This window comes from Rattus norvegicus, chromosome 3 (genome assembly GCF_036323735.1).
Source record: "Rattus norvegicus strain BN/NHsdMcwi chromosome 3, GRCr8, whole genome shotgun sequence".
Lineage (NCBI taxonomy): Eukaryota > Metazoa > Chordata > Mammalia > Rodentia > Muridae > Rattus > Rattus norvegicus.
The window spans coordinates 17,351,771-17,376,785 of NC_086021.1; the positions used below are offsets into that span (position 1 = coordinate 17,351,771).

Consider the following 25,015-nt stretch of genomic DNA (forward strand, 5'->3'; position numbering starts at 1 on the left):
AATGTGTTCTAATAAGGAGGAGGACCCTGCTGACTCTCTGTTCTGTAAAGTCTGACCTTATCAGATGAGTTAAAGGACGGGATTATCCTAGTGGGTGATTGTGGATGCTGTAGTTGATGTTGAGGGAGGCTGGCAAATGAGGGGACACAACTGAGTCACTTATAATAACAGATACAAAGCTGAGTGTGGTAGTGCATTCCTATATTCTCAATACTCACGAAGATCACAAGTTCAAATGCAGCCGGGCTACATAGTAATTCCAAAGACAGCCTGGGCTACAGAGTAAGTCCATGGCCAGCCTGGGCTACATAGTAAGTCCAAATACAGCCTGGGCTATATCGTAAATCAAGGCCAGCCTGGGCTACATAGTAAGTCCAAAGACAGCCTGGGCTACATATTAAGTCCAAGGCCATCCTGGGCTACATAGAAAGTCCAAGTTCAGCTTGGCCTACTTACATGACTCTTCTCCAAACAACAACGGGTTGTATTTTTTTTCCTTTTTTGTTTCTGTCTCTCCTATTTCCTCTACACTGATACCAGTGCTGTAGTTTGGGGGTGTGGGCAAGAAGTTTCATCATGTCTGATGGTCCAGGATCTCCCAAGCAGCACGGCAAACCAAACAGTGCAGCAAACAAGTCTGTTTCGATTTTTGCAGAAAAATATGACACATGGGAAGTGCTGTCTGAAGAAATGTCTCTAAGATGGGACAACGCCTCGGGAGACTGGGCTTGGATCTTGTGCTAGTTTCCTCGTGAGAAAAACAATGATGTTCTCAACCAGAGTCTGTGTTGGGAATACAACGCTGTGCTTACATTTCAACACTGCACAATCTCGATATGGCAACCCTGGAAATCTTGTCTGATATTTAACAGATTATAGGAGAGACAAGTTGAGGATAAACACTGTCATTAAAAAGAGTTTAAACGATGAATAATTTTTTTTTTAAATTTTTGTCTGCCGGACCAGGTTCAGTGTTCTGCATAAACTCTAAAACACGGCAATTTTTTTTTTTAAATCGCCAAACAGAATGGATCTTACATATTTCTATCTAGGTCTAATCGAGACGTAAAAATAAAATTCTTTGCTTTAAAAAAAAACTAATTGTGTTTTATTGGCTTTTTTTTGTTAATTTCTTATTTTTATTGTTTAGTGTTTTGGGCTTCATTTTAACAATTATTTTTTCATTGAATTAATTATTTTCTTACTTTCTAGTGTAGATAAAAATTTAGGTTGCTGGTCTTTGTTTCTTTTTTTTTTTTTTGGTTCTTTTTTTCGGAGCTGGGGACCGAACCCAGGGCCTTGCGCTTCCTAGGCAAGCGCTCTACCACTGAACTAAATCCCCAACCCCCTGGTCTTTGTTTCTAATCTAAGAATTAGTGTTGTAAATAAAGTTTCCTCTTAGCACCGATATAGCTATGTCTCACACATTTTGATAGTATGTTTCCTATCTTCTTCTTTTTTTCTTACTGTTACATAGTTTCATTATTTCTTGACATCTGTATTACTTGTGAATGTGTGATTTAATGTTTCTGGACTGGGAGACTCCTGTTGTCTCTCACGGAAGATGTCTATTTTAGTTTTGTTGTATTAGCAGAACACATCCCGAGGGGCTGGATATGCAGCTCAGTGGACAGAGTGCTCACTTGGCTCTCACACAGCTCTGGGCTCCACCTACAGTACATCATCAGCCTGGTGTGGTGGTCCATCCCCATAGTCCCATTACCAGGAGGAGAACCAGGAGTTCAATATCATCCTTGGGTGCATAGTGTGTTTGAGGCCAGCCTGGGCTACATGAAACCTGTATACAGAAACATGTCCCACAAGACATCCTTTCTTAGGCATTTGCCACAATTTGTTCTGTGGTTTCTGAGTGTCTGAAAAGTCCAGGGTACTTGAAGGAAAAGATCATCCTGCTGCTAATAGGGACTGTCAGTCAGAGACATTGGCTGGTGAAGCCATCTCATCCCAGCTGGTTTTCTGTTGCTGATGGGCTGATCCAGGTCCACAGCTTTTCTTTTAATCACCCTCCTTCCTTTTTAACTGTACCCATTCTTGCTTCCTGCTGAGGCTGTGATGGAGTTAGTGACACAAAGAATTGGGGTCTCCTTCCTGCCCACTGATTCTCTCAACAATAAGTTCTTTCTCTGTAGAAATAGTTTCTCTGTTGCCTACATTATCAGAAATAAATAGAACACTCTTTTCTGTTCTATTCTGACACTGGGTTTCATTATGTAGGTAGGGATGGCCTGAAACTCACTGTATAAACCAGGTAGGTCTTGAACTCACAGAGATCAGCTTGCTTCTGAGTGCTGGGATTAAAGGGGCATACCTGGGTCCTTCTTTTTTTAATTTTTTTTAAAATTTATCTCTTTGGGGTGTGTGTGTGTGTGTGTGTTTGTGTGTGTTTGTGTGTGTGCATTTGTGTGTGTGTTTATGTGAGTGGGTGTGTGTGTGTTTGTGTTTGTGTGTGTTTATGTGTGTGTATGTGAGTGTGTGTGTGTGATTGCGTGTGTATGTGTGTATGTGAGTAGGTGTGTGTGTGTTTTTGTGTTTGTGTGTGTGTATGTGTGTGTGTATGTGAGTGTGTGTGTGTATGTGAGTGGGTGTGTGTGGGTGTGTTTGTGTTTGTGTGTGTGTATGTGTGTGTGTGTGTTTTGACCAAAGAGTCCGTCAGATCCTCTGCACCCTGATCCTCTGCAAGAGCAACCAGTGTTCCTAAGCAGTGAGCCGTCTTCCCAGCCCCTTCTGCCTCCTCTAAACTCCACTTCATTGTTCATCTTGCCCAGACATGCCTTTAATTCCTATTCTTAGTGTTTGTTTTAATTCAGTGATTCCTATTCGATTTTCTCTTGTTTCTTCCATTACATCACCAAGATGACGTGTATCCTTTTGTTTTGGAAGTTTCTCATTGACAACGCTTGAATCCTGGCTTTAAAATCCTTGCTCATGATTCTGACAAGGGCTTTCTCTTGGTGCCACCACCAGGGAACTGTTTTTTCTCCTCTGCTTTTCATTTAGGGGGATGGTCATGGTGTGACGTGATTTCCATTTTGACATCATTTTTCTAAGATGTCAGCAGTCCTGACACTGTGGGTGCAGTGGCTGTCTATCCTTCATAACCTTATGGTGGTGTTTTGGTTTTTCTGGATTTGCCTGATTGAATAAAAGGGATTATACCTCCAGTCCACACCGACAGGCATATCTTAGAGGAATCAGGAAGAGAGGTTCTCGACCTTCCTAACGTAACCTTTTCATACAGCTCCACCAACTGTACAATTATTTCATTGCGACTTCATAACTTTAATTTTGCTATAGTTATGAATTGTAATGTAAATGTCTGATGTACAGGATATATGATATGTGACTCCTGTGCAAGGGCCATGTAAGATACCAAAGGGATCTCAATCCAAGTGTTAAGGACCACTGATCTGGACTTAGTGGGATGCCCTTACCGACGTAGATGGGTTGCCCAGTGTTGCCGGGGAGAAGTCTCCATCTCTGGAAGGCAAAGGATCTTCCATGATCAGGCTTTTTCCTGGGTCCTTCTGGAATAGTGGACACACTCTTGATGGTTACTGATGGATCAACTGACTCCAGGCAGTTTTCTTTTACATCATCGAAGATGAGGATTCTAAAATGGGTTCTGCTAGCCAAAAGCAGTGGCTGAAGCTATCCCTCGCAATCTTTCCCCTTCCCTAATGGCTCCTTCTCCGCACAAGGCCTACAGTAGATGTCTGAGTTCCTCCCAAGCTGCACCTTTCCAATCTACACTCTTTCTCTGTGGTGTTTCTTTCACGAAGAGCACACACGCTCACCCTGAACCCATGTTGTCTTCAGTCAGCACTAACAACCTATTACTCTCTGCCAGTTTCGTTTTCCCTTATGACATGGTTGCTCAAAATTCTGAGTCATATTCACGCATGTATGGACAAACAGAATGTCACCGATTGGCTAGTCTATAATGATGCAGATTCTGTATGATTCTGATTCAGAAGCCTGTAAATCAGAGATGAAGAGACCATCGGCAGAGGAAGGAGTTCTTGTGAGATGTTGTCACCAGAGAAGGGATCCAATGGGCTAGGAATACAAGACAGGGAGCCAAACTCCCTTTCATAATTGAACCTTTTTCCACAATAGCATCATTAATGGATCTTTATTTGTAGGTCGCATCCCTCTTGACCTAATCAATTCTTCACAACTACATTCCCACTGGGGATTCATCTTCAGAAAATTACTTCTGGGAGAACACATTCAAACCAGAATTGAGGGTGAATATTTGGAAATCTATAGTGGGGGTGGGCATTATTCTTCCCACGTCCTGTTCAATTAAGATCTCTAACTACCTCCTTCCCCACGGTAGCCTCACTGAATGACGTGAATTCCGAGTGATTGATGAGGTAGAGACACCAAAGCTCACTGCCATATCCTGTCACCAGTATCAAGTTCGAAACAGCAAGAGCCACCTGTGGGAAGATAAATATGGATAAACTTTATGATATCTCTAAACTATAAACCCCCAATTTAATCAAAACATTGTTTAAACTCAGTTCTCTTATATTGATGTTCTTTAAATGTAGAAGTCAGTGGGATTGCTGGTGACTCCTTGTACAGGTTCATACTGTACATTAGCCATCTTCATCCTCACAACTCACCTCCATTTTTACCTACACACACACACACACACACACACACACACACACACACACACACACACACACCCTCCTGCTCCCCGTCCTCTTCCTAAATGCCCCCTTTCACATAATATCCCTTATTAAAATCTAAATTTCACAATCGTCTGTTTGAGTCTGGCTTGTTTCACTTAACATATTGTGTTTTACACTCCCATTGGTTTTTCTGAGAACAAAACCCTTTGCTCTTACACATAGATGAGAATCACATCAATGTATATCATATTTTTAAGCCATTCATCCAGTGATCAACAGCTAAGGGTATTCCAATGGCTTGTCTATTGCACAGAGTGTGGCAATCAGAATGGATGTGCAGGGTCCTGGGTAGTTTTTATTATCAGTTTGACTCAACCTGGGAAGAAGGAGCCTCAGCTGAAGAACTGCCTCCATCAGATTGTCCTACGGCCACATCTGTAAGGAATTTTTTTTTTTGATGGTTGATGTGGAAGGGTCTAGCCCACTATGAGGAGAGTCATCCCTATGAAGGTGGCCCTGGGTTGTATGAGAAGGAGAGAAAGCTGAGTAGGTCATGGATAGCAATCCAGTACCCAGCATTTCTAAGTTGTCTCTGCTTCCTTTCCTGCCTCCAGAGTCCTGCCTGAATTCCTGCCCCAACGTTGCTCAGTAACAGACTAGTACCTAGAAGATAGAGTGAGACAAACTCTTTCCTCCTCAAGTTGACGGCTATGACGTGATTGTTCTTCTTGTTGCCTACTTGTTCTTCCCTTTTTTGAAAGTTGTCTCTGTTTATTGTTCTTAGAAAGATGATATTACATGTTTCCTCATGGGCTCTCTGTCTCTCACAGTGTCTCTCTCTGTCTCTGTCTCTCACTGTATTTGTGTGTTTGAGTGTGTATATGTGTATGTTTTTGTGTGTGTTTGTGTGTGCATGTGTGTGTGTTTGTGTGTGTATATATGTGTGTGTGTGTTTGGGTATGTATGAGTGTTTCTGTGTGTATGTGTGTATGTGTGAGTGTGCATGTGCGTGTGTGTGTGTGTGTGTGTGCGCTTTCCAGGCTTTAGAAAATGCCCAAGGCTGTAAATCTCAGCAGGTGCCTAGAGAAGGAAGATGAAGTGGAGAAAAGGGGGAAAAATCATGTCATGTGAGTTAACCACACATTGAGGTCAGCCACATAGTGGACAACAGTCACATAATGGCAGAGGAGTCATAAGAGCAGAGAGAGAGGAAAACTCAAAGTGTGAAGGAAAATGTGCTTAAAACTAGGATAGAAGGGAGAAAAAGAAGACGGTGCACTTAGAAAAGTGGACAGATTTTAAAAAGCTGCCAGAAGTTGTTAAGCTCTAAGTACATTTAAAAAAATTATAATGTTAATGTGGAAGGGAATTACTGGGGAGAGGGAAGGGAGGGTCAGAGTGTAGTGGGGAGAGGGGAGGGTTCTGAAAAGAATCCTTTTGAAGATCTGAAGAACTATGTGACACAAACTATTAAAGTGCCCTGTAATTTACAGGTAAATCCCACACTTACCTGCATCCAGTATTCTGTCTACCCATATTTCAAAAACAAAATTACGTCATCTATTTCATCCTGTTTTGCTGCATTTGATCTAATAAATTCTTTGACCTGAAGTGCTGGTTAATTTTAAGACATTTAAAATACGACTGGTCGATATAGGGTTTGTCATCAGTTTATCCCGACTTTGGAAGCAGGTCCAGGAGCTAATTTTTCCTCGCTCTTTGCAAAGAATCCATAATTCATGATTGCCATTGACTTCAATACAAGGTATTTAATCCTGTCAAATTCCAGCTTTGTTTGAGTAAAAATGGCCCTCCTCTAATTGTGGGTTTTGATAAAGCTAATTTTGGGGTGCTATCCAGTGGGCTGCCTCGGAGAGAGAGGCTAGCAATATTTCTGATATGGAGAATGACTTAAAGATAACGAAAGGAAAGATAGGGGCTGGGAAAATAACCACCAAGGATGTTGGTGACTCAGAAACCAAAGACTTTTTCAGAAAAAAAAATGCATGAAAAGAGCTTCTTGGTCGTCTGTGACTCGAGTCATCAGAATATTTGGGTGGGGACTTTATTTTGGGTCTCCAGGAGGCTACATGAGAAGCTAAAACCTAGATGCTGGAAGTTTCTAAGCGTAACTAGGGAAGGAACTGGCCTGAGAGCGCTTCTATGACATAAGCATCGCCTGGATGAAGTCACAGAGCCCTGGGCAGAGGTTGCGCTTCTCTTCCACTTGGGGGCGCTAGACTCCCCTGAAGGTGGGTTCACTATCTTCGCAGCGGGCTGTGAAAGCCCGTTCAGCTCCTGAACCCCACAATTGTCCAACAGGCTTTTGGACACTGACCGGTTTCAGAAGACAGAATCTGGACGACTAGGACATTTTCACTCGGTAAATACGTTTATGAAGATCACTGGGACCCTTGTAGCCCAGAAAGCTAAAAGTTTTCCCTCGTACAGCGAGTAACCGTATGTTCTGATGTCTTCCACGTTTGAGAGCTCGGTGGACGGTCTAGGCTAGTAAGTCTAAGAGTTTATTATCCTTTGCTAACAATATCTACTTCATAATCCTACTAAAATGCCAAAGCTCCTCTCTGTGCCTGTGCATTTTAGGAGATAATATTTCTTTTTTTTTTTTTGGTATTTTTTTTTCAGAGCTGAGGACCGAATCCAGGGCCTTGTGCTTGCTAGGCAACTGCTCTACCACTGAGTTAAATCCCAACCCCAGGAGATATTATTTCTAAATGGCTGTTGCCTACATAAAATCCCTTGATGCGGTCGAAGATGCAACAGCATCGCAGAATAAACCTGGGGCTGGGTCAGGATGCACAGTACAGAAAGCCAGTGGACTAGTGTGCTGTGTCTCTGGGAAGACACTTGTGGATGTTGCCACATAGTTCATTGTTAGAGGGTAGAAGAGGGGTGTGGCCACCCTGCTGGCTCCTTTGCTATCCTTTCTCTGTTCTGCTTGCTTAAAGTGGGGACAGGGATACTTAATCCCACACTGACCTAGCCATTCAAGGAGAGGTTCCTCAGCAGAGGCAAAGTGCCTCGGGCTGAAGAAATGTGTCTGAGTATCTTGTTCTGAGCTGTTGAGAACCATTTTTTCATTTCCCTTTGAACTTTAGATTTTGATTTTTGAGGCAGGGTTTTTCTGTGGGTAGCTTTGGCTACCCTGGAACTAACTCTGTAGACCAGGCTGGCCTTGATATCACAGGGGTCTGCCTCCCTCTGCCTCTTGAGTGCTGGAATTAAAGGTGTGCTCCACCATTGCACATCCCTCCTATGAACTTCTGATTATGACAGAATAAGATTCATATGCTCAAACCTGTTTACCATCACCTTCCTCAACTGCTCCAAAGTTCTCTTAGACAAGAGCCTTGGTCCAGCGCCCTCCCCACCACACCCCCATTGTTCTTGCAGGCATTCACATGACAGAGGCACCAGCATTGTGTCTGGTTTAAGCAGGCAAGCTCTTCAAACCCAGGCCACGGGCAAGTATGAAGCCTGAACACAGAACGATAGCCACAAGACAGTGGACCAGGATGCCGTGGCCTACCACACTAGGTCTACAGCCATGAAGAAGAGGATGTCTCTGAGGAGGATGAGCACACCCTCCTTCCAGAAGCGGAGGAGGAGGCGGCCTTCTCCCCAGGCCCTGGGGAACATTGTGGGCTGCAGAATGTCTCACGGATGGAAGGAAGGTGATGAGCCCGTCACCCAGTGGAAGGCCATCGTACTAGATGAACTGCCAACAAATCCCACTCTCTATCTGGTCAAGTATGATGGAATTGATTGTGTCTACAGACTGGAACTTCACAGCGATGAGAGGATTTTAAAGCTTAAGGTCTTGACTCACAAAGTAGTGTTTCCTCAAGTGAAAGATGCCCATCTCGCAAGAGCCATGGTTGGCCGAGCGGTGGAGCATAAATTAGAGGGCAAACATGTCTCTAAGGAGAACTGGAGGGTGGTGGTCCAAGCCCAGGTGCCGATCATGAAGGACTGGTTTTACATCACCTACGAAAAAGATCCAGTCCTATACATCTACCAGCTCCTGGATGATTACGCAGAAGGTAACCTCCGTATCATTCCAGAGACTCCTTCAGCAGAGGTGAAGTCAGACGTTGACAGTGACATCTTAACAGGTCAATGTGTGCAGTTCACCAGAAGCGACCAGTCCAAAAAGATCAGCAAAGTCATTTACCAAGTTCTAGCCAAGCCTTCTGTGTAGTTCACCAAGTTTGATGGCGACGTCCACATCTACGTCTATAATCTGGTGGAAAAGATCCATTAAGGTGAAATGCACAAAGTGAGGGGGACATATATGGGGAACTTATAGGATTGGGGGGAAAATGTTTGTTTTTCTGTGTTTCAGATACCCAAGGGCCTTTGACAACCCCAGTATCTTTTCCAGTGGAATTTGTTTTGCTCTAAAAATTAAAATGTGCGATGTGACGTGTTGTGTGTGAACACTTTGGTGGAGGAGATGGACTGTGGTGGATGGAACATGGAGAGGAAGCCGGAAAGGTCAAGGCTGTGAACAGTAAGTCTGATGTCACGTAGGCTAAAACAAACAGAACTGAACTGGTCTGGTATTTAGGGAGAGAAAAGAACTGGAGATGAGGCTTAGAGGAGCAGGGATGGCACGGGGGAAAAAAGTTGGTTGTTTAGGAAGCAGAGGAGAGGGGCCAGACATAGATAGACTCTCTGAGGTGAAGTTTGAGGGAGAAACAGACAGTTGGGGAAAGAGGGGCAGGGAACAGGGAGGTGGTCTTGGAACTCAAGGGGAATCCCAATAACTGATCCAAGCAGACTGAGAATCAGAGAAGGTCGGGGATTGTTTGACTAATGAAACCTAATGAAACCTGTTTCTCATCTGTAGATGTATTATTTTTAATTATGTTGGTGGGGGCAGGGCATGAATACAGGAGACCACAGAGACAAGAATAGTCAGGTCCCCTGGAGCTGGAATTAAATGTGATTGGGAGCCATTGGACATGAGCTCAAAGAACAAATCCAAGTCCTCTTTCAAAGCAGACGAGATCTTGATCCATTGGTCATCTCTCCAGGCCCCTAAAGTCATCTTTTTAAATACATCCAACCTTCACATGCAGAGAAGAGACCAGGATGAGGGTAAGAAAGATTAAATTGATGGGGATGTGGAAGAAAGACTAAAGAACACATGAGGGAGTAGAGGACACTGAGGGACGAAGGAATATCAAATGGAGTTCTCAAAAAGTGAAGCAGGAGACCAGGAAGAACAGAAAGGGTCTAGAATGAGTTGAACTTGGGCCACATCAATATTGGTCTCTTTGGTTCCTTAAAGAATAGCCAACCATCCCTACAGAAGGTGAATGTGAGGTGGAGGCTTCCCCAGAGGACATTTTGACGAGGATAACTCAAGAGTAGTGAATGCCAAACCAATTTTTATCTATCGATTCCTGAAAGTATCATAAAGCCCATTATTTTGTATTATCAGTAAAAGTAATTTAAAAGGGAAGATGAGGATGCCGTGAGCTTCTGTCAGGTGTTACGTGGATCCTGTGTTTAGCTTCCCTGAGCACGTTAGACTCTGTTGCATCCTGTAATATTTTTGAGGTCTCTTCTCAATGCCCCTAGATGACCACAAAGAGCTCCTCTACTGGCTTGTCTTCCCTGGCTCTCCTTCGACTGGATGGCTTCCTACACCTGTGGGCCCTGTTACCCTATCTAGCCACAGGAAGTTCCCGTCTTTTACTCACATGTATGCTTATCCTCAGAAAACTCTTGATGGTGCCTCCAATGCAGAGGTGCTGAGCTCTTTCCTATGCCATTTGCCGTGACTTTAAAATGCTTTGTGGTTCCTCACCATGTGGCTCTCTCCTCCTGAGAAGCCCCTGTGCACCCCATGGGGTTTCCCTGAGCCACATCTATGCTCCAAGAGTTTCTTTGGAGACAACCATATCTTGGACTCATTCATTGCTGTTTCTTCTCTCAAGAATAAGTTTCTTACTGCAGGACTTGAAAATACTTTCTATAGTTGATTAATTCTGCTATTTGGGGGGTTTTATACTGGCAGGTTGTCTGACGGTTTTATTGCTCCGAAAAGACACAATGACCAAGGCAACTTGTAAGGGACAACATTTTTTTGGGGTTCTTTTTTTTCGGAGCTGGTGACTGAACCCAGGGCCTTGCCCTTCCTAGGCAAGCGCTCTACCACTGAGCTAAATCCCCAACCCCAAGGCACAACATTTAATTAGGACAGGATTTCAGATTCAGAAGTTCAGTCTAATTTCATCAAGGCAGGAATCATGGAAGCGTCTAGGCAGACATGGTGTTGGAGAAGAAGCATATCACCCCCACAGTGATATGCTGTCTCTAACAAGGCCACACCTACTCCCACAAGGCCACGCCTCCTACTTGTGCCACACTTCCCATGGGACAATCACATTCTAACCACCGCCCTGATTTTATGCCAAGCTAGAGTTATCAGAGAAGAGGGCGCCTCAGTTGAGAACATGCGTCCATAAGATCCAGCTGTAGGGCATTTTCTTAGTGATTGGTGGGTGAGGGCCCAGCCCACTGTGAGCGGCACCATTCCTAGGCTGGTGGATCTGGGTTCTATAAGAAAGCAAGCTAAGCAAGACATGAGGAGCAAGACGGTAAGCAGTGCCCCTCCATAGCCTCTGCCTCAGTTCCTGCCTCCAGGATCCTGTCCTGTTTGAGTTCCTGTCCCAACTTCCTTAGCTGATGAGCAGCAATGTAGAAGTGTAAGCTGAATAAACCTTTTCCTCCCTAACTTGCTCTTTGGTCACCGTGTTTCCTTACAAGAATGAGAACCCTAAGTAATACAATTTCTTATAGAAAGAGTGAGTCTAGTAGAGCCCCAGACTCTTACCTCATAACCACAAATAGAGACGTATAGACACTTTGTTTTAATTTAAAGGTAAGACTTGCTCATGTACTGACCTGTGACGTTCTAGTTTGCTTCCTTCTCTCCGTGATGAATGCCATGATCAAAACTAACTTGGAGAGGAAAGGGTTATTTGCCTTACAGGTTACAGACCACCACTGAGGGAAACCAGAACAGGAGCTTGAAGTGGTAAAAAGGAGCTCTGCTTGTTGGCCTGCTCCCTGTTTCAGTCATTGTTCTGTTACTGTGAAGAGACACCATGGTCAAGGAACAACTATAATGAAAGCATGTAATTGGAGGCTCCCTTACAGTTTCAGACGTCTGGTCCATCATCATGGCAGGGAGCATAACACGGGAGCAATAGAGAGCTACTGCTCTGTAAGCAGAGAGAGAGAGAGAGAGAGAGAGAGAGAGAGAGAGAGAGAGAGAGAGACAGACAGACAGACAGACAGACAGACACAGAGATAGAGAGACAGAGAGAGAGAGAAAGGGAGGGAGGGAGAGAGAGAGAGGGAGGGAGGGAGAGAGAGGGGGAGGGAGGGAGGGAGGGAGAAAGAGGGAGAGAGAGAGAGAAACTCTGGGAAGCATGGGGCTCTTGAAAACTCAAACCGCATCCTTTTCGACACCCCCACTTCCTCCAGTGAGGCCACAACTCTTAATCCTTCTAATCCTGGAAAATACTGTCACTTCCTGTTAACTAAATATTCAAATATATGACTGCAGGAGCCTTTCTTATTCAAACCGCCACACTCCCCATGGCTTGCTCCATTACTATTTCTTACAGCCTAAAAGGCTATTCTTTTTACACAGGACTACTGATGAACTTGCCCACAATGGTGGGCCCTCCCACAAGAATCATTAATCAAGAAAATGTTCCATAGACTTACCCAAAAACTAATCTAATGGAGGCAGTTCTTGAATTGTTCTCTCTTCTCAGTTGGCTCCAGATTGTCAAATTTGGGGAAAAAAAGAGAAAGAAAGACCCAGCACCGTAATGTTTCCCTTACTCCATGTTACATACTCACCACCAGCCACTGTCTTCTCTCAGTGTATAGACCCACTTCCCTGTATGGCAGAACTGAAGAGTAACTACTGTCACCAACATGAACACTCGAGGATATATGACAAGAAATGAATACATTCTACAGCTCCCAACGCCAAGCAAAAGCATTTTAGTGTGTGCTGCACTTACTGGGAGACTGTCAGTCACTGGCTATTTAATGGGTCACAGTAGACCACAGAAGCAAAAAGTCACAAACTACATATCATCTCCTCTCAGCAGGAGACATAGCCCTTTCTCAAAACCCATGAATCTATCTGTAGGCTTAGATTTTTTCAAAACCTACTTTATTTATGGTTCTTAAACACTTCAACCACCCTTCTAGCCCAACAATAGAGGTAGCAGAGAGAGAAAGTTAACAGGAAAAGGGAGAGAGTTGTGGACCTATTTAGAAGTAATTCTTTGGGTAACTCCAATCTTCATGGTGCAGTACGGTCCAATAGCAAACGTAAAACACGAATCAGTAGCAGTGCCTTGACCTGTCAGAGACCACAAGGCTCTAACCAACAAGTAGCAGCAGAAGCAGCGAGAGGCTGCCCGAATAGCACAGGCTCTTTTGTGCATTTCTCACTATGGAACGAAGACCAGCAAAGACCATCGAAGTACTGCAACGTGTAGCAATGTAAAAATGTCCTCTCCCTCTCTGTGGGATTACATTTATATTCTCCATAAACATTCTGTCCCCCTTCAAGCGTGTGCTCCAGCTAAATATCTTATGCCTTCTCATGTGTCTGCTTCAGCAAAACATCCTCTCCTAACATAGCTTCCAGAAAAACATCCTGTGACACAAGTGAGTTTCCAAAGAAACCAAAATTTTTCCACTTCATCTAGCCTCATCTCACACTCGGCCGTGACATCACAAAACGTATAATGGCAGCCTTGCAAGGGTCCTAGGCCTCAGCCTCATCAGCCACTGGAGCTTCTGCAATTGCACTCCGTGAGACTCAGCCGCTATCGTGAGCACAACCTTCAGTTATCCCCGTAAACATTGTGCTCTCTCCATCTTTGCTCTCAGCCAATAGCTGTCCAACTTCCAGCCAACTCAGCTTTGACCAGAAAAACCCTCATCAAGAAAGCCAATGGATCGGCAGGACCCCTGCGCCTGAGACACCGCCGGACCCTGAAGGAAACAGACCGGATAAACAGTTCTCTGCACCCAAATCCCGTGGGAGGGAGAGCTAAACCTTCAGAGAGGCAGACAGGCCTGGGAAACCAGAAGAGACTGCTCCCTGCACACACATCTCGGACGCCAGAGGAAAAAGCCAAAGACCATCTGGAACCCTGGTGCACTGAAGCTCCCGGAAGGGGCGGCACAGGTCTTCCTGGTTGCTGCCGCTGCAGAGAGCCCCTGGACAGCACCCCACGAGCGAACCTGAGCCTCGGGACCACAGGTAAGACCAAATTTTCTGCTGCAAGAAAGCTGCCTGGTGAACTCAAGACACAGGCCCACAGGAACAGCTGAAGACCTGTAGAGAGGAAAAACTACACGCCCGAAAGCAGAACACTCTGTCCCCATAACTGACTGAAAGAGAGGAAAAGAGGTCTACAGAACTCCTGACACACAGGCTTATAGGACAGTCTAGCCACTGTCAGAAATAGCAAAACAAAGTAACACTAGAGATAATCTGATGGCGAGAGGCAAGCGCAGGAACCCAAGCAACAGAAACCAAGACTACATGCCATCATCGGAGCCCAATTCTCCCACCAAAACAAACATGGAATATCCAAACACACCAGAAAAGCAAGATCTAGTTTCAAAATCATATTTGATCATGATGCTGGAGGACTTCAAGAAAGACTTGAACACACTTAGGGAAGCACAGGAAAACATTAATAAACAAGTAAAAGCCTACAGAGAGGAATCGCAAAAATCCCTGAAAGAATTCCAGGAAAACACAATCAAACAGTTGAAGGAATTAAAAATGGAAATAGAAGCAATCAAGAAAGAACACATGGAAACAACCCTGGATATAGAAAACCAAAAGAAGAGACAAGGAGCTGTAGATACAAGCTTCACCAACAGAATACAAGAGATGGAAGAGAGAATCTCAGGAGCAGAAGATTCCATAGAAATCATTGACTCAACTGTCAAAGATAATGTAAAGCGGAAAAAGCTACTGGTCCAAAACATACAGGAAATCCAGGACTCAATGAGAAGATCAAACCTAAGGATAATAGGTATAGAAGAGAGTGAAGACTCCCAGCTCAAAGGACCAGTAAATATCTTCAACAAAATCATAGAAGAAAACTTCCCTAACCTAAAAAAAGAGATACCCATAGACATACAAGAAGCCTACAGAACTCCAAATAGATTGGACCAGAAAAGAAACACCTCCCGTCACATAATTGTCAAAACACCAAACGCACAAAATAAAGAAAGAATATTAAAAGCAGTAAGGGAAAAAGGTCAAGTAACATATAAAGGGAGACCTATCAGAATCACACCAGACTTCTCGCCAGAAACTATGAAGGCCAGAAGATCCTGGACTGATGTTATACAGACCCTAAGATAACACAAATGCCAGCCCAGATTACTGTATCCAGCAAAGCTCTCAATTAACATTGATGGAGAAACCAAGATATTCCATGACAAAACCAAATTTACACAATATCTTTCTACAAATCCAGCACTACAAAGGATAATAAATGGTAAAGCCCAACATAAGGAGGCAAGCTATACCCTAGAAGAAGGAAGAAACTAATCGTCTTGGCAACAAAACAAAGAGAATGAAAGCACACAAACATAACCTCACATCCAAATATGAATATAACGGGAAGCAATAATCACTATTCCTTAATATCTCTCAATATCAATGGCCTCAACTCCCCAATAAAAAGACATAGATTAACAAACTGGATACGCAACGAGGACCCTGCATTCTGCTGCCTACAGGAAACACACCTCAGAGACAAAGACAGACACTACCTCAGAGTGAAAGGCTGGAAAACAACTTTCCAAGCAAATGGTCAGAAGAAGCAAGCTGGAGTAGCCATTCTAATATCAAATAAAATCAATTTCCAACTAAAAGTCATCAAAAAAGATAAGGAAGGACACTTCATATTCATCAAAGGAAAAATCAACCAAGATGAACTCTCAATCCTAAATATCTATGCCCCAAATAAAAGGGCACCTACATACGTAAAAGAAACCTTACTAAAGCTCAAAACACACATTGCACCTCACACAATAATAGTGGGAGATTTCAACACCCCACTCTCATCAATGGACAGATCATGGAAACAGAAATTAAACAGTGATGTAGACAGACTAAGAGAAGTCATGAGCCAAATGGACTTAACGGATATTTATAGAACATTCTATCCTAAAGCAAAAGGATATACCTTCTTCTCAGCTCCTCATGGTACTTTCTCCAAAATTGACCATATAATTGGTCAAAAAACGGGCCTCAACAGGTACAGAAAGATAGAAATAATCCCATGCGTGCTATCGGACCACCACGGCCTAAAACTGGTCTTCAATAACAATAAGGGAAGAATGCCCACATATACGTGGAAATTGAACAATGCTCTACTCAATGATAACCTGGTCAAGGAAGAAATAAAGAAAGAAATTAAAAACTTTTTAGAATTTAATGAAAATGAAGATACAACATACTCAAACTTATGGGACACAATGAAAGCTGTGCTAAGAGGAAAACTCATAGCGCTGAGTGCCTGCAGAAAGAAACAGGAAAGAGCATATGTCAGCAGCTTGACAGCACACCTAAAAGCTCTAGAACAAAAAGAAGCAAATACACCCAGGAGGAGTAGAAGGCAGGAAATAATCAAACTCAGAGCTGAAATCAACCAAGTAGAAACAAAAAGGACCATAGAAAGAATCAACAGAACCAAAAGTTGGTTCTTTGAGAAAATCAACAAGATAGATAAACCCTTAGCCAGACTAACGAGAGCACACAGAGAGTGTGTCCAAATTAACAAAATCAGAAATGAAAAGGGAGACATAACTACAGATTCGGAGGAAATTCAAAAAATCATCAGATCCTACTATAAAAACCTATATTCAACAAAATTTGAAAATCTTCAGGAAATGGACAATTTCCTAGACAGATACCAGGTATCGAAGTTAAATCATGAACAGATAAACCAGTTAAACAACCCCATAACTCCTAAGGAAATAGAAGCAGTCATTAAAGGTCTCCCAACCAAAAAGAGCCCAGGTCCAGACGGGTTTAGTGCAGAATTCTATCAAACCTTCATAGAAGACCTCATACCAATATTATCCAAACTATTCCACAAAATTGAAACAGATGGAGCCCTACCGAATTCCTTCTACGAAGCCACAATTACTCTTATACCTAAACCACACAAAGACACAACAAAGAAAGAGAACTTCAGACCAATTTCCCTTATGAATATCGACGCAAAAATACTCAATAAAATTCTGGCAAACCGAATTCAAGAGCACATCAAAACAATCATCCACCATGATCAAGTAGGCTTCATCCCAGGCATGCAGGGATGGTTTAATATACGGAAAACCATCAACGTGATCCATTATATAAACAAACTGAAAGAACAGAACCACATGATCATTTCATTAGATGCTGAGAAAGCATTTGACAAAATTCAACACCCCTTCATGATAAAAGTCCTGGAAAGAATAGGAATTCAAGGCCCATACCTAAACATAGTAAAAGCCATATACAGCAAACCAGTTGCTAACATTAAACTAAATGGAGAGAAACTTGAAACAATCCCACTAAAATCAGGGACTAGACAAGGCTGCCCACTCTCTCCCTACTTATTCAATATAGTTCTTGAAGTTCTAGCCAGAGCAATCAGACAACAAAAGGAGATCAAAGGGATACAGATCGGAAAAGAAGAGGTCAAAATATCACTATTTGCAGATGACATGATAGTATATTTAAGTGATCCCAAAAGTTCCACCAGAGAACTACTAAAGCTGATAAACAACTTCAGCAAAGTGGCTGGGTATAAAATTAACTCAAATAAATCAGTTGCCTTCCTCTATACAAAAGAGAAACAAGCCGAGAAAGAAATTAGGGAAACGACACCCTTCATAATAGACCCAAATAATATAAAGTACCTCGGTGTGACTTTAAGCAAGCAAGTAAAACATCTGTACAATAAGAACTTCAAGACACTGAGGAAAGAAATTGAAGAAGACCTCAGAAGATGGAAAGATCTCCCATGCTCATGGATTGGCAGGATTAATATGGTAAAAATGGCCATTTTACCAAAAGCAATCTACAGATTCAATGCAATCCCCATCAAAATACCAATCCAATTCTTCAAAGAGTTAGACAGAACAATTTGCAAATTCATCTGGAATAACAAAAAACCCAGGATAGCTAAAGCTATCCTCAACAATAAAAGGACTTCAGGGGGAATCACTATCCCTGAACTCAAGCAGTATTACAGAGCAATAGTGATAAAAACTGCATGGTATTGGTACAGAGACAGACAGATAGACCAATGGAATAGAATTGAAGACCCAGAAATGAACACACACACCTATGGTCACTTGATTTTTGACAAAGGAGCCAAAACCATCCAATGGAAAAAAGATAGCATTTTCAGCAAATGGTGCTGGTTCAACTGGAGGGCAACATGTAGAAGAATGCAGATCGATCCATCCTTATCACCCTGTACAAAGCTTAAGTCCAAGTGGATCAAGGACCTCCACATCAAACCAGACACACTCAAACTAATAGAAGAAAAACTAGGGAAGCATCTGGAACACATGGGCACTGGAAAAAATTTCCTGAACAAAACACCAATGGCTTATGCTCTAAGATCAAGAATCGACAAATGGGATCTCATAAAACTGCAAAGCTTCTGTAAGGCAAAGGACACTGTGGTTAGGACAAAACGGCAACCAACAGATTGGGAAAAGATCTTTACCAATCCTACAACAGATAGAGGCCTTATTTCCAAAATATACAAAGAACTCAAGAAGTTAGACCGCAGGGAAACAAATAACCCTATTAAAAAATGGGGTTCAGAGCTAAACAAAGAATTCACAGCTGAGGAATGCCGAATGGCTGAGAAACACCTAAAGAAATGTTCAACATCTTTAGTCATAAGGGAAATGCAAATCAAAACAACCCTGAGATTTCACCTCACACCAGTGCGATTGGCTAAGATCAAAAACTCAGATGACAGCAGATGCTGGCGAGGATGTGGAGAAAGAGGAACACTCCTCCATTGTTGGTGGGATTGCAGACTGGTAAAACCATTCTGGAAATCAGTCTGGAGGTTCCTCAGAAAATTGGACATTGAACTGCCTGAGGATCCAGCTATACCTCTCTTGGGCATATACCCAAAAGATGCCTCAACATATAAAAGAGACACGTGCTCCACTATGTTCATCGCAGCCTTATTTATAATAGCCAGAAAATGGAAAGAACCCAGATGCCCTTCAACAGAGGAATGGATACAGAAAATGTGGTACATCTACACAATGGAATATTACTCAGCTATCAAAAACAACGAGTTTATGAAATTCGTAGGCAAATGGTTGGAACTGGAAAATATCATCCTGAGTGAGCTAACCCAATCACAGAAAGACATACATGGTATGCACTCATTGATAAGTGGCTATTAGCCCAAATGCTTGAATTACCCTAGATCCCTAGAACAAACGAAACTCAAGACGGATGATCAAAATGTGAATGCTTCACTCCTTCTTTAAATGAGGAAAAAGAATACTCTTGGCAGGGAAGGGAGAGGCAAAGATTAAAACAGAGACTGAAGGAACACCCATTCAGAGCCTGCCCCACATGTGGCCCATACATATACAGCCACCCAATTAGACAAGATGGATGAAGCAAAGAAGTGCAGACCGACAGGAGCCGGATGTAGATCGCTCCTGAGAGACACAGCCAGAATACAGCAAATATAGAGGCGAATGCCAGCAGCAAACCACTGAACTGAGAATAGGTCCCCTATTGAAGGAATCAGAGAAAGAACCGGAAGAGCTTGAAGGGGCTCGAGACCCCAAAAGTACAACAATGCCAAGCAACCAGAGCTTCCAGGGACTAAGCCACTACCTAAAGACTATACATGGACTGACCCTGGACTCTGACCCCATAGGTAGCAATGAATATCCTAGTAAGAGCACCAGTGGAAGGGGAAGCCCTGGGTCCTGCTAAGACTGAACCCCCAGTGAACTAGTCTATGGGGGGAGGGCGGCAATGGGGGGAGGGTTGGGAGGGGAACACCCATAAGGAAGGGGAGGGGGGAGGGGGATGTTTGCCCGGAAACCGGGAAAGGGAATAACACTCGAAATGTATATAAGAAATACTCAAGTTAATAAAAAATTATAAGCCCGTGGGAAAAAAAGAAAAAAAAAGAAAGCCAATGAATTTGACTTGTTTTTTTTTCCCTGACGGAACGGAGTGTTCTCCCTGCCTGGTTACCCTGGTGTCTGACTCATCTGTAATAAAACCCACTACTATTAAGATCAAAGTCACAGGAACTATGACAAATAGCAAATCACACGACAAGCATCACAGTTGGCCAAGACTTTTCTGCAGCCTTATTAAAGTATAATTTAAATACTTAAAAAATCCATTTATTTTAATTGTGTAATTTAATGATTTTACAGCAAAATTTATAACTTCCTTCCCTTTTTTAATACTCATTTCCCACTAGTTCATACGATATCAAAGTCTATTAAAAACACAGAAGTGAAGTCAGGAGAAGGACCAGAGTGGGAAGCAGGAGGTTCTTGATTTGCTAAGACGACAGATACATTGGTAGACTCTTCTGGATAAAACCACTTGGGAAATATTGGGTCTTCTCTTAGTGTGCAGCCTCCAGACAAAGAGTTTAAAGGATTGAGTCTTGGGTCCTCCTACATCAAATCCGGACCTGACCTGGTATGGTCACCATCACTTTTGGCCATTTTCATGTTAATCCATTCATCACTCTTACACGTTGCCTAGCAACTCACATAGTAAACAAACTTAATTTGGTTCATGGTTTCATAGGTTTTGGTCCATGGTCACATGACCATGAAAGAGGCACGGTAGAGCTCAACTGCTAACCTCACTGGCATCCAAGAAGCATCAACACAGGAAGAGATTAAGGACAAAAAAACACCCTCCAAGACATGCCCCAAATGACCAAGTCCCTTAATTTCCTATCTCCTCATTTCCCGCCACCTTCATACACATCCATCAACAGATGAACTCATTGATTACAACCCACAGGGTCCAATCAAAATTCATAGTCCCACCTTTGAACATTATACTGGGTCAATGTGTATCTTAAACCCATAGGGCAGGGCCAGAAGGTTGTGCCAGAGGTCTAAACTTCACCTCACACTAGAAACAGCTGGGTAGGTTTCTCAGCATCCCCTATTTTATTCTGGGACTGAGCTACACCATGTCTGCATTGCAGCATTTTGTCTGGGGTGAGATACCATCAGCAGTCAATTGTAAAGACGCCCCCCACCATGTGTGTGCTTGAATGTAAAATGGGACATCTATAATATAGACACACACGCATATACACAGACTCACAGAGAGAGGCAAAAAGGGATGGAGTTGAGTCTTAGGAACCCTCAAGGAAGAGGGAGTGGAAATACAAGATACAGATGTCAGCGAGAACCAGAAAAAAGCAGTGTCTTCTATACACGACAGGACCACTATCCCTCAGCCCTAGCTGATAGGGAGAGTCAGTTTTCTACAAAGATATAGCTGGTGATGAGCTGGCCAGGCTCCAGGGGCTTGCCCAAGGCCCATGAATTTAGGGGCAGCATAAATGACTTGGGTGGGTTGTTACAGAGGACAGAAAGGGAGCTTGAAGTTGGGAGAAGGGATTAGGTGGGGATGGATCAGGGAGGAGTTAGGAAGAGACGTGAGAAGTAAATTCTATCAATATATAATGTACAAAGTTCTCAAGGAACTAATAAAAGTGGTTTTTAAAATACCATATCTGTACTGAACACATACAAACCATTTTTCTTGTCATCTCCTAAATAACAGCCCCTCATGATTTCATTTCATTAAGTACCAAAGTAATGCAGAGATTATTTAAAATGTAGGAGGGTCTGGGGAGACGGAAGAAGGGTAAAGCCAAGTGTGTGGTCACACATGCAAACAGGAGTGCTTGGTATGGGAACAGGAGGATGACCGGGGCTTCCTGACAGTGAGCCTCACCTCAGGTTCAGCAGGGGACCCTGTCACAAGGGAATACAGTAGGGAGTGAAGGAGCAGAACACGCTCTACCCTCCCCCATTCTCTGCACTTACATGTCTCTATCATCACACGCACACATACACACATATAAATATGACTAGAGTATACAAGAGGTTTGCATAGGTTATATGCAAATGCAGTGTCGTTTTATCCAAGGAACCTGAGGACTTTAGATCATTGGGAGTTCTGGGGCCAACTCTCAGAGGACACGATATATCTCCTTATTGTGCAAACGAATCCTTGGATGAGTGTGTGTCAGTGACTCCACACAGTTCTCCTCCTCTAGGTTCCTGTGTATCACAGAGAATGATCTGGAAATACTGAAACAAATATAAACTAAAGGCTTCGTTGGGGTTTCTAGGCTTGCATTAAAATTATATTTATCACGTTTTATTAAATGGAAGGGAAATCTTCAGCTCCCAGCAACAATAGATTCAATCATGTTGGCTTCTGTTTTATCCCATTATGAATAGTAATTAATTGCACATCAATAGCTCCTCATGCTTTGAACTAAGTCAGGATGAAGGGATATGTTTCCGTAACCCCTATGTGGATAATCAAGTAGAAAGGGGGGAGGTATGATGCCTTTCGCTTATGGGAGAGTGATGGCTTGATTGGAAACTTGTTATGCAAATAACCCTAAACTCTGAGATATGAAATGTAACGATAAAATATACTACCAAATGCTATGGACACTCATTACCTGATTTCTTTTAAAAGAAAAAAAAAACATACTTTAGGATTTTGAATAAGTGTGACCCTCAGAGGTTCAAATACTTGAATATGTTTGGTTTCCAGTGGGTGGATTGTTTAGAAAGGATTGGGAGTTGTGTTTTTGTTAAAAGAGATGTGTCAATGGGAGGTGGGGGCCTTGAGATTTCAAAAGCCCACCAGGCTTCACTCTCTCTCCCTCCCTCCCTCCCTCCCTCCCCCTCTACCTCTCCCTCTTCCTCTTCCTCTCTCTCTCTCTCTCTCTCCCTCTCTCTCCCTCTCCCTCTCTCCCTCCCTCTCTCTTTCTCTATCTCTCCCTCTCTTCCTCTCTCTCTCCCTCTCCCTCCCTCTCCCTCTCTCCCTCTCCCTCTCTCTCTCTCTCTGTCTCTCTCTCTCTCTCTCTCTCCCTCTCTCTCTCTCTCTCTCTCTCTCTCTCTCTCTTTGTCATCTGGGGAGCAGGAACTACTCAGCCAGGCCTGCCTGCCTGCCAGCCTGCTGTCATGGTGTCTACCACAATGGTCCACGGACTCACCCTCTGAAACTGTAAGACCACAATTAAATGTTTCCTTTCATACATTGATTTGGTCACGGTGTCTATTCACAGCAATAGAACAGTAACTAAGGCACACATCTTCCTGTCTATTTTTCTAATACTTCTGTATTTATTTCATTAAAGTTACCTGTTGTCCATTGGACAGTTTTATGAATAAGTTTCAAGTTTAAAGACAAATAGTGACAAATAGGAGTGGCACTACTAGGAGGTTTGGCCTTGTTGGAGTGGGTGTGGTCTTGTTGGAGTATGTGTGTCACTGTGGGCATGGGCTTTAAGACCCTCACCCTAACTGCCTGGAAGCCAGTCTTCTAGCAGCCTTCAGAGGAAGATGTAGAGCTCTCAGCTCCTCCTGCACATGCCTGCCTAGATGCTGCCATGTTCCTGCCTTGATGATAATAGACTGAACATATGAACCTACAAGCCAGCCCTAAGTAAATGTCCTTGTCAGATTTGCATTGGTCATGGTTTCTTTTCATAGCAGTAAAACCCTAAAACATATATATATATATATATATATATATATATATATATATATATATATATATACCCAAGATTACACACACACACACACACACACACACACACACACACACCATTTACAGGGATTTTAGATCTAGCCAGGGCCCCTGCGGTTTCATTGGTCCATCTGATACACGAGTTCATGGAACATGTCTCTCTCTGTTTCTTGTTCTAGGAAGTACATCTGCAGACTCGCTTCATTTTGCTTTATTCTCCTCTTCAGGCTTAGAAATCTCAGCTTACAGAGAGGGGAAGATGGGAACTTGGTTAAATAGCTCTTTTTGTCTGTGGGTAGCTTACATCTCAAGTCACAAAAGGAAAATAAATATAACAAGAAATAATAATACACATCCAAACCGTGATGGGAAGTTCATATCCGTTCCCCTTAATGAATGTCACCTTTGGAAATTGGAATCCACAATGAGATGAGACTTTTGAAAAATCCTAATTCTCAGGCAGGCTTTGGTATTTCTCTTTCCCTGAAAAGGAACACAACTAGAAAAAGACAGAAGTTAGGTTGCTTTTGTCCACAAATCGAATCACAAGCATTTGATAATGATCATAGAGGGGGCTACCCTATGTTTACCAAAGAATAAAGTAATATGGGGGCGGGGGAGACATCTAGAGAACAGTTGGTGCCTTATTGGTATTAAAAAAAATTCGTGAAGTCAAGAAATTATATTTGACAAAAGAAAAAACTAGGTTTTCATTAGGAAGAACTCTTTTTAAAATAGCCGTCATTTGAGTCATGGAAAGAGGGGGGTGGAGCAGGTCAGTCTGTAGATAACTAAAGTCATTACCATCAAAAAATTAAGAAAAATGTGGATTGTTAATAGACTTGAATAAAATTAGAAATTTTAGCTTTCAAAGGGGAAAATTGTGTTCCAGAGAGAGAGAGAGACAAAGGAGTGTCCAAACTCATACTTGATTCTTTCAATAAATCTACCGGTAATTCATGTTTTTGTTGATATTTGACTTAAAACTCAGGTTGGATATCTCGACTTAAGAGTGTTACGCGTGGGGCTGGGGATTTAGCTCATTGGTTAGAGCGCTTACCTAGGAAGAACAAGGCCCTGGGTTCGGTCCCCAGCTCTGAAAAAAAGAACCAAAAAAAAAAAGAAAAAAAAAGAGAGTTTAATGTGCGTGAATAGCTGCCAGTGGAAAGACTTGTCCTCGGATTTCTCAAAAGGCATGAAAAAGCCGCCGTGGAGTTACTGGATTTTGTTTCAAAGACTTTAGCTCCTTGTCTATAGGGATGCAGGGCCTCAAAGAAAGGGCCTGAGACCTCCTAAGAGGTAGCGTCCAACAACTGAGGCCATGCGCACAGAGGGAGGTAGCCTTTCTCAGAAAATGGAGCTACGAGAGCTAAAAAATGAAGGCGACATATCGATCAAATCGCTGTAATAGAACGACGGCAGCCAGTTCACAGAGCGAGGC

The 25,015-nt window shown here is 42.9% G+C and overlaps 1 protein-coding gene across 1 annotated transcript; it reads left to right on the forward strand.

The window, feature by feature from the left end:
- Window positions 8,338-8,886, forward strand: LOC134486268 (Y-linked testis-specific protein 1-like). Its single transcript, XM_063285186.1, has one exon. It carries the CDS (start codon window positions 8,338-8,340, stop codon window positions 8,884-8,886), a length of 549 nt encoding a protein of 182 aa, XP_063141256.1.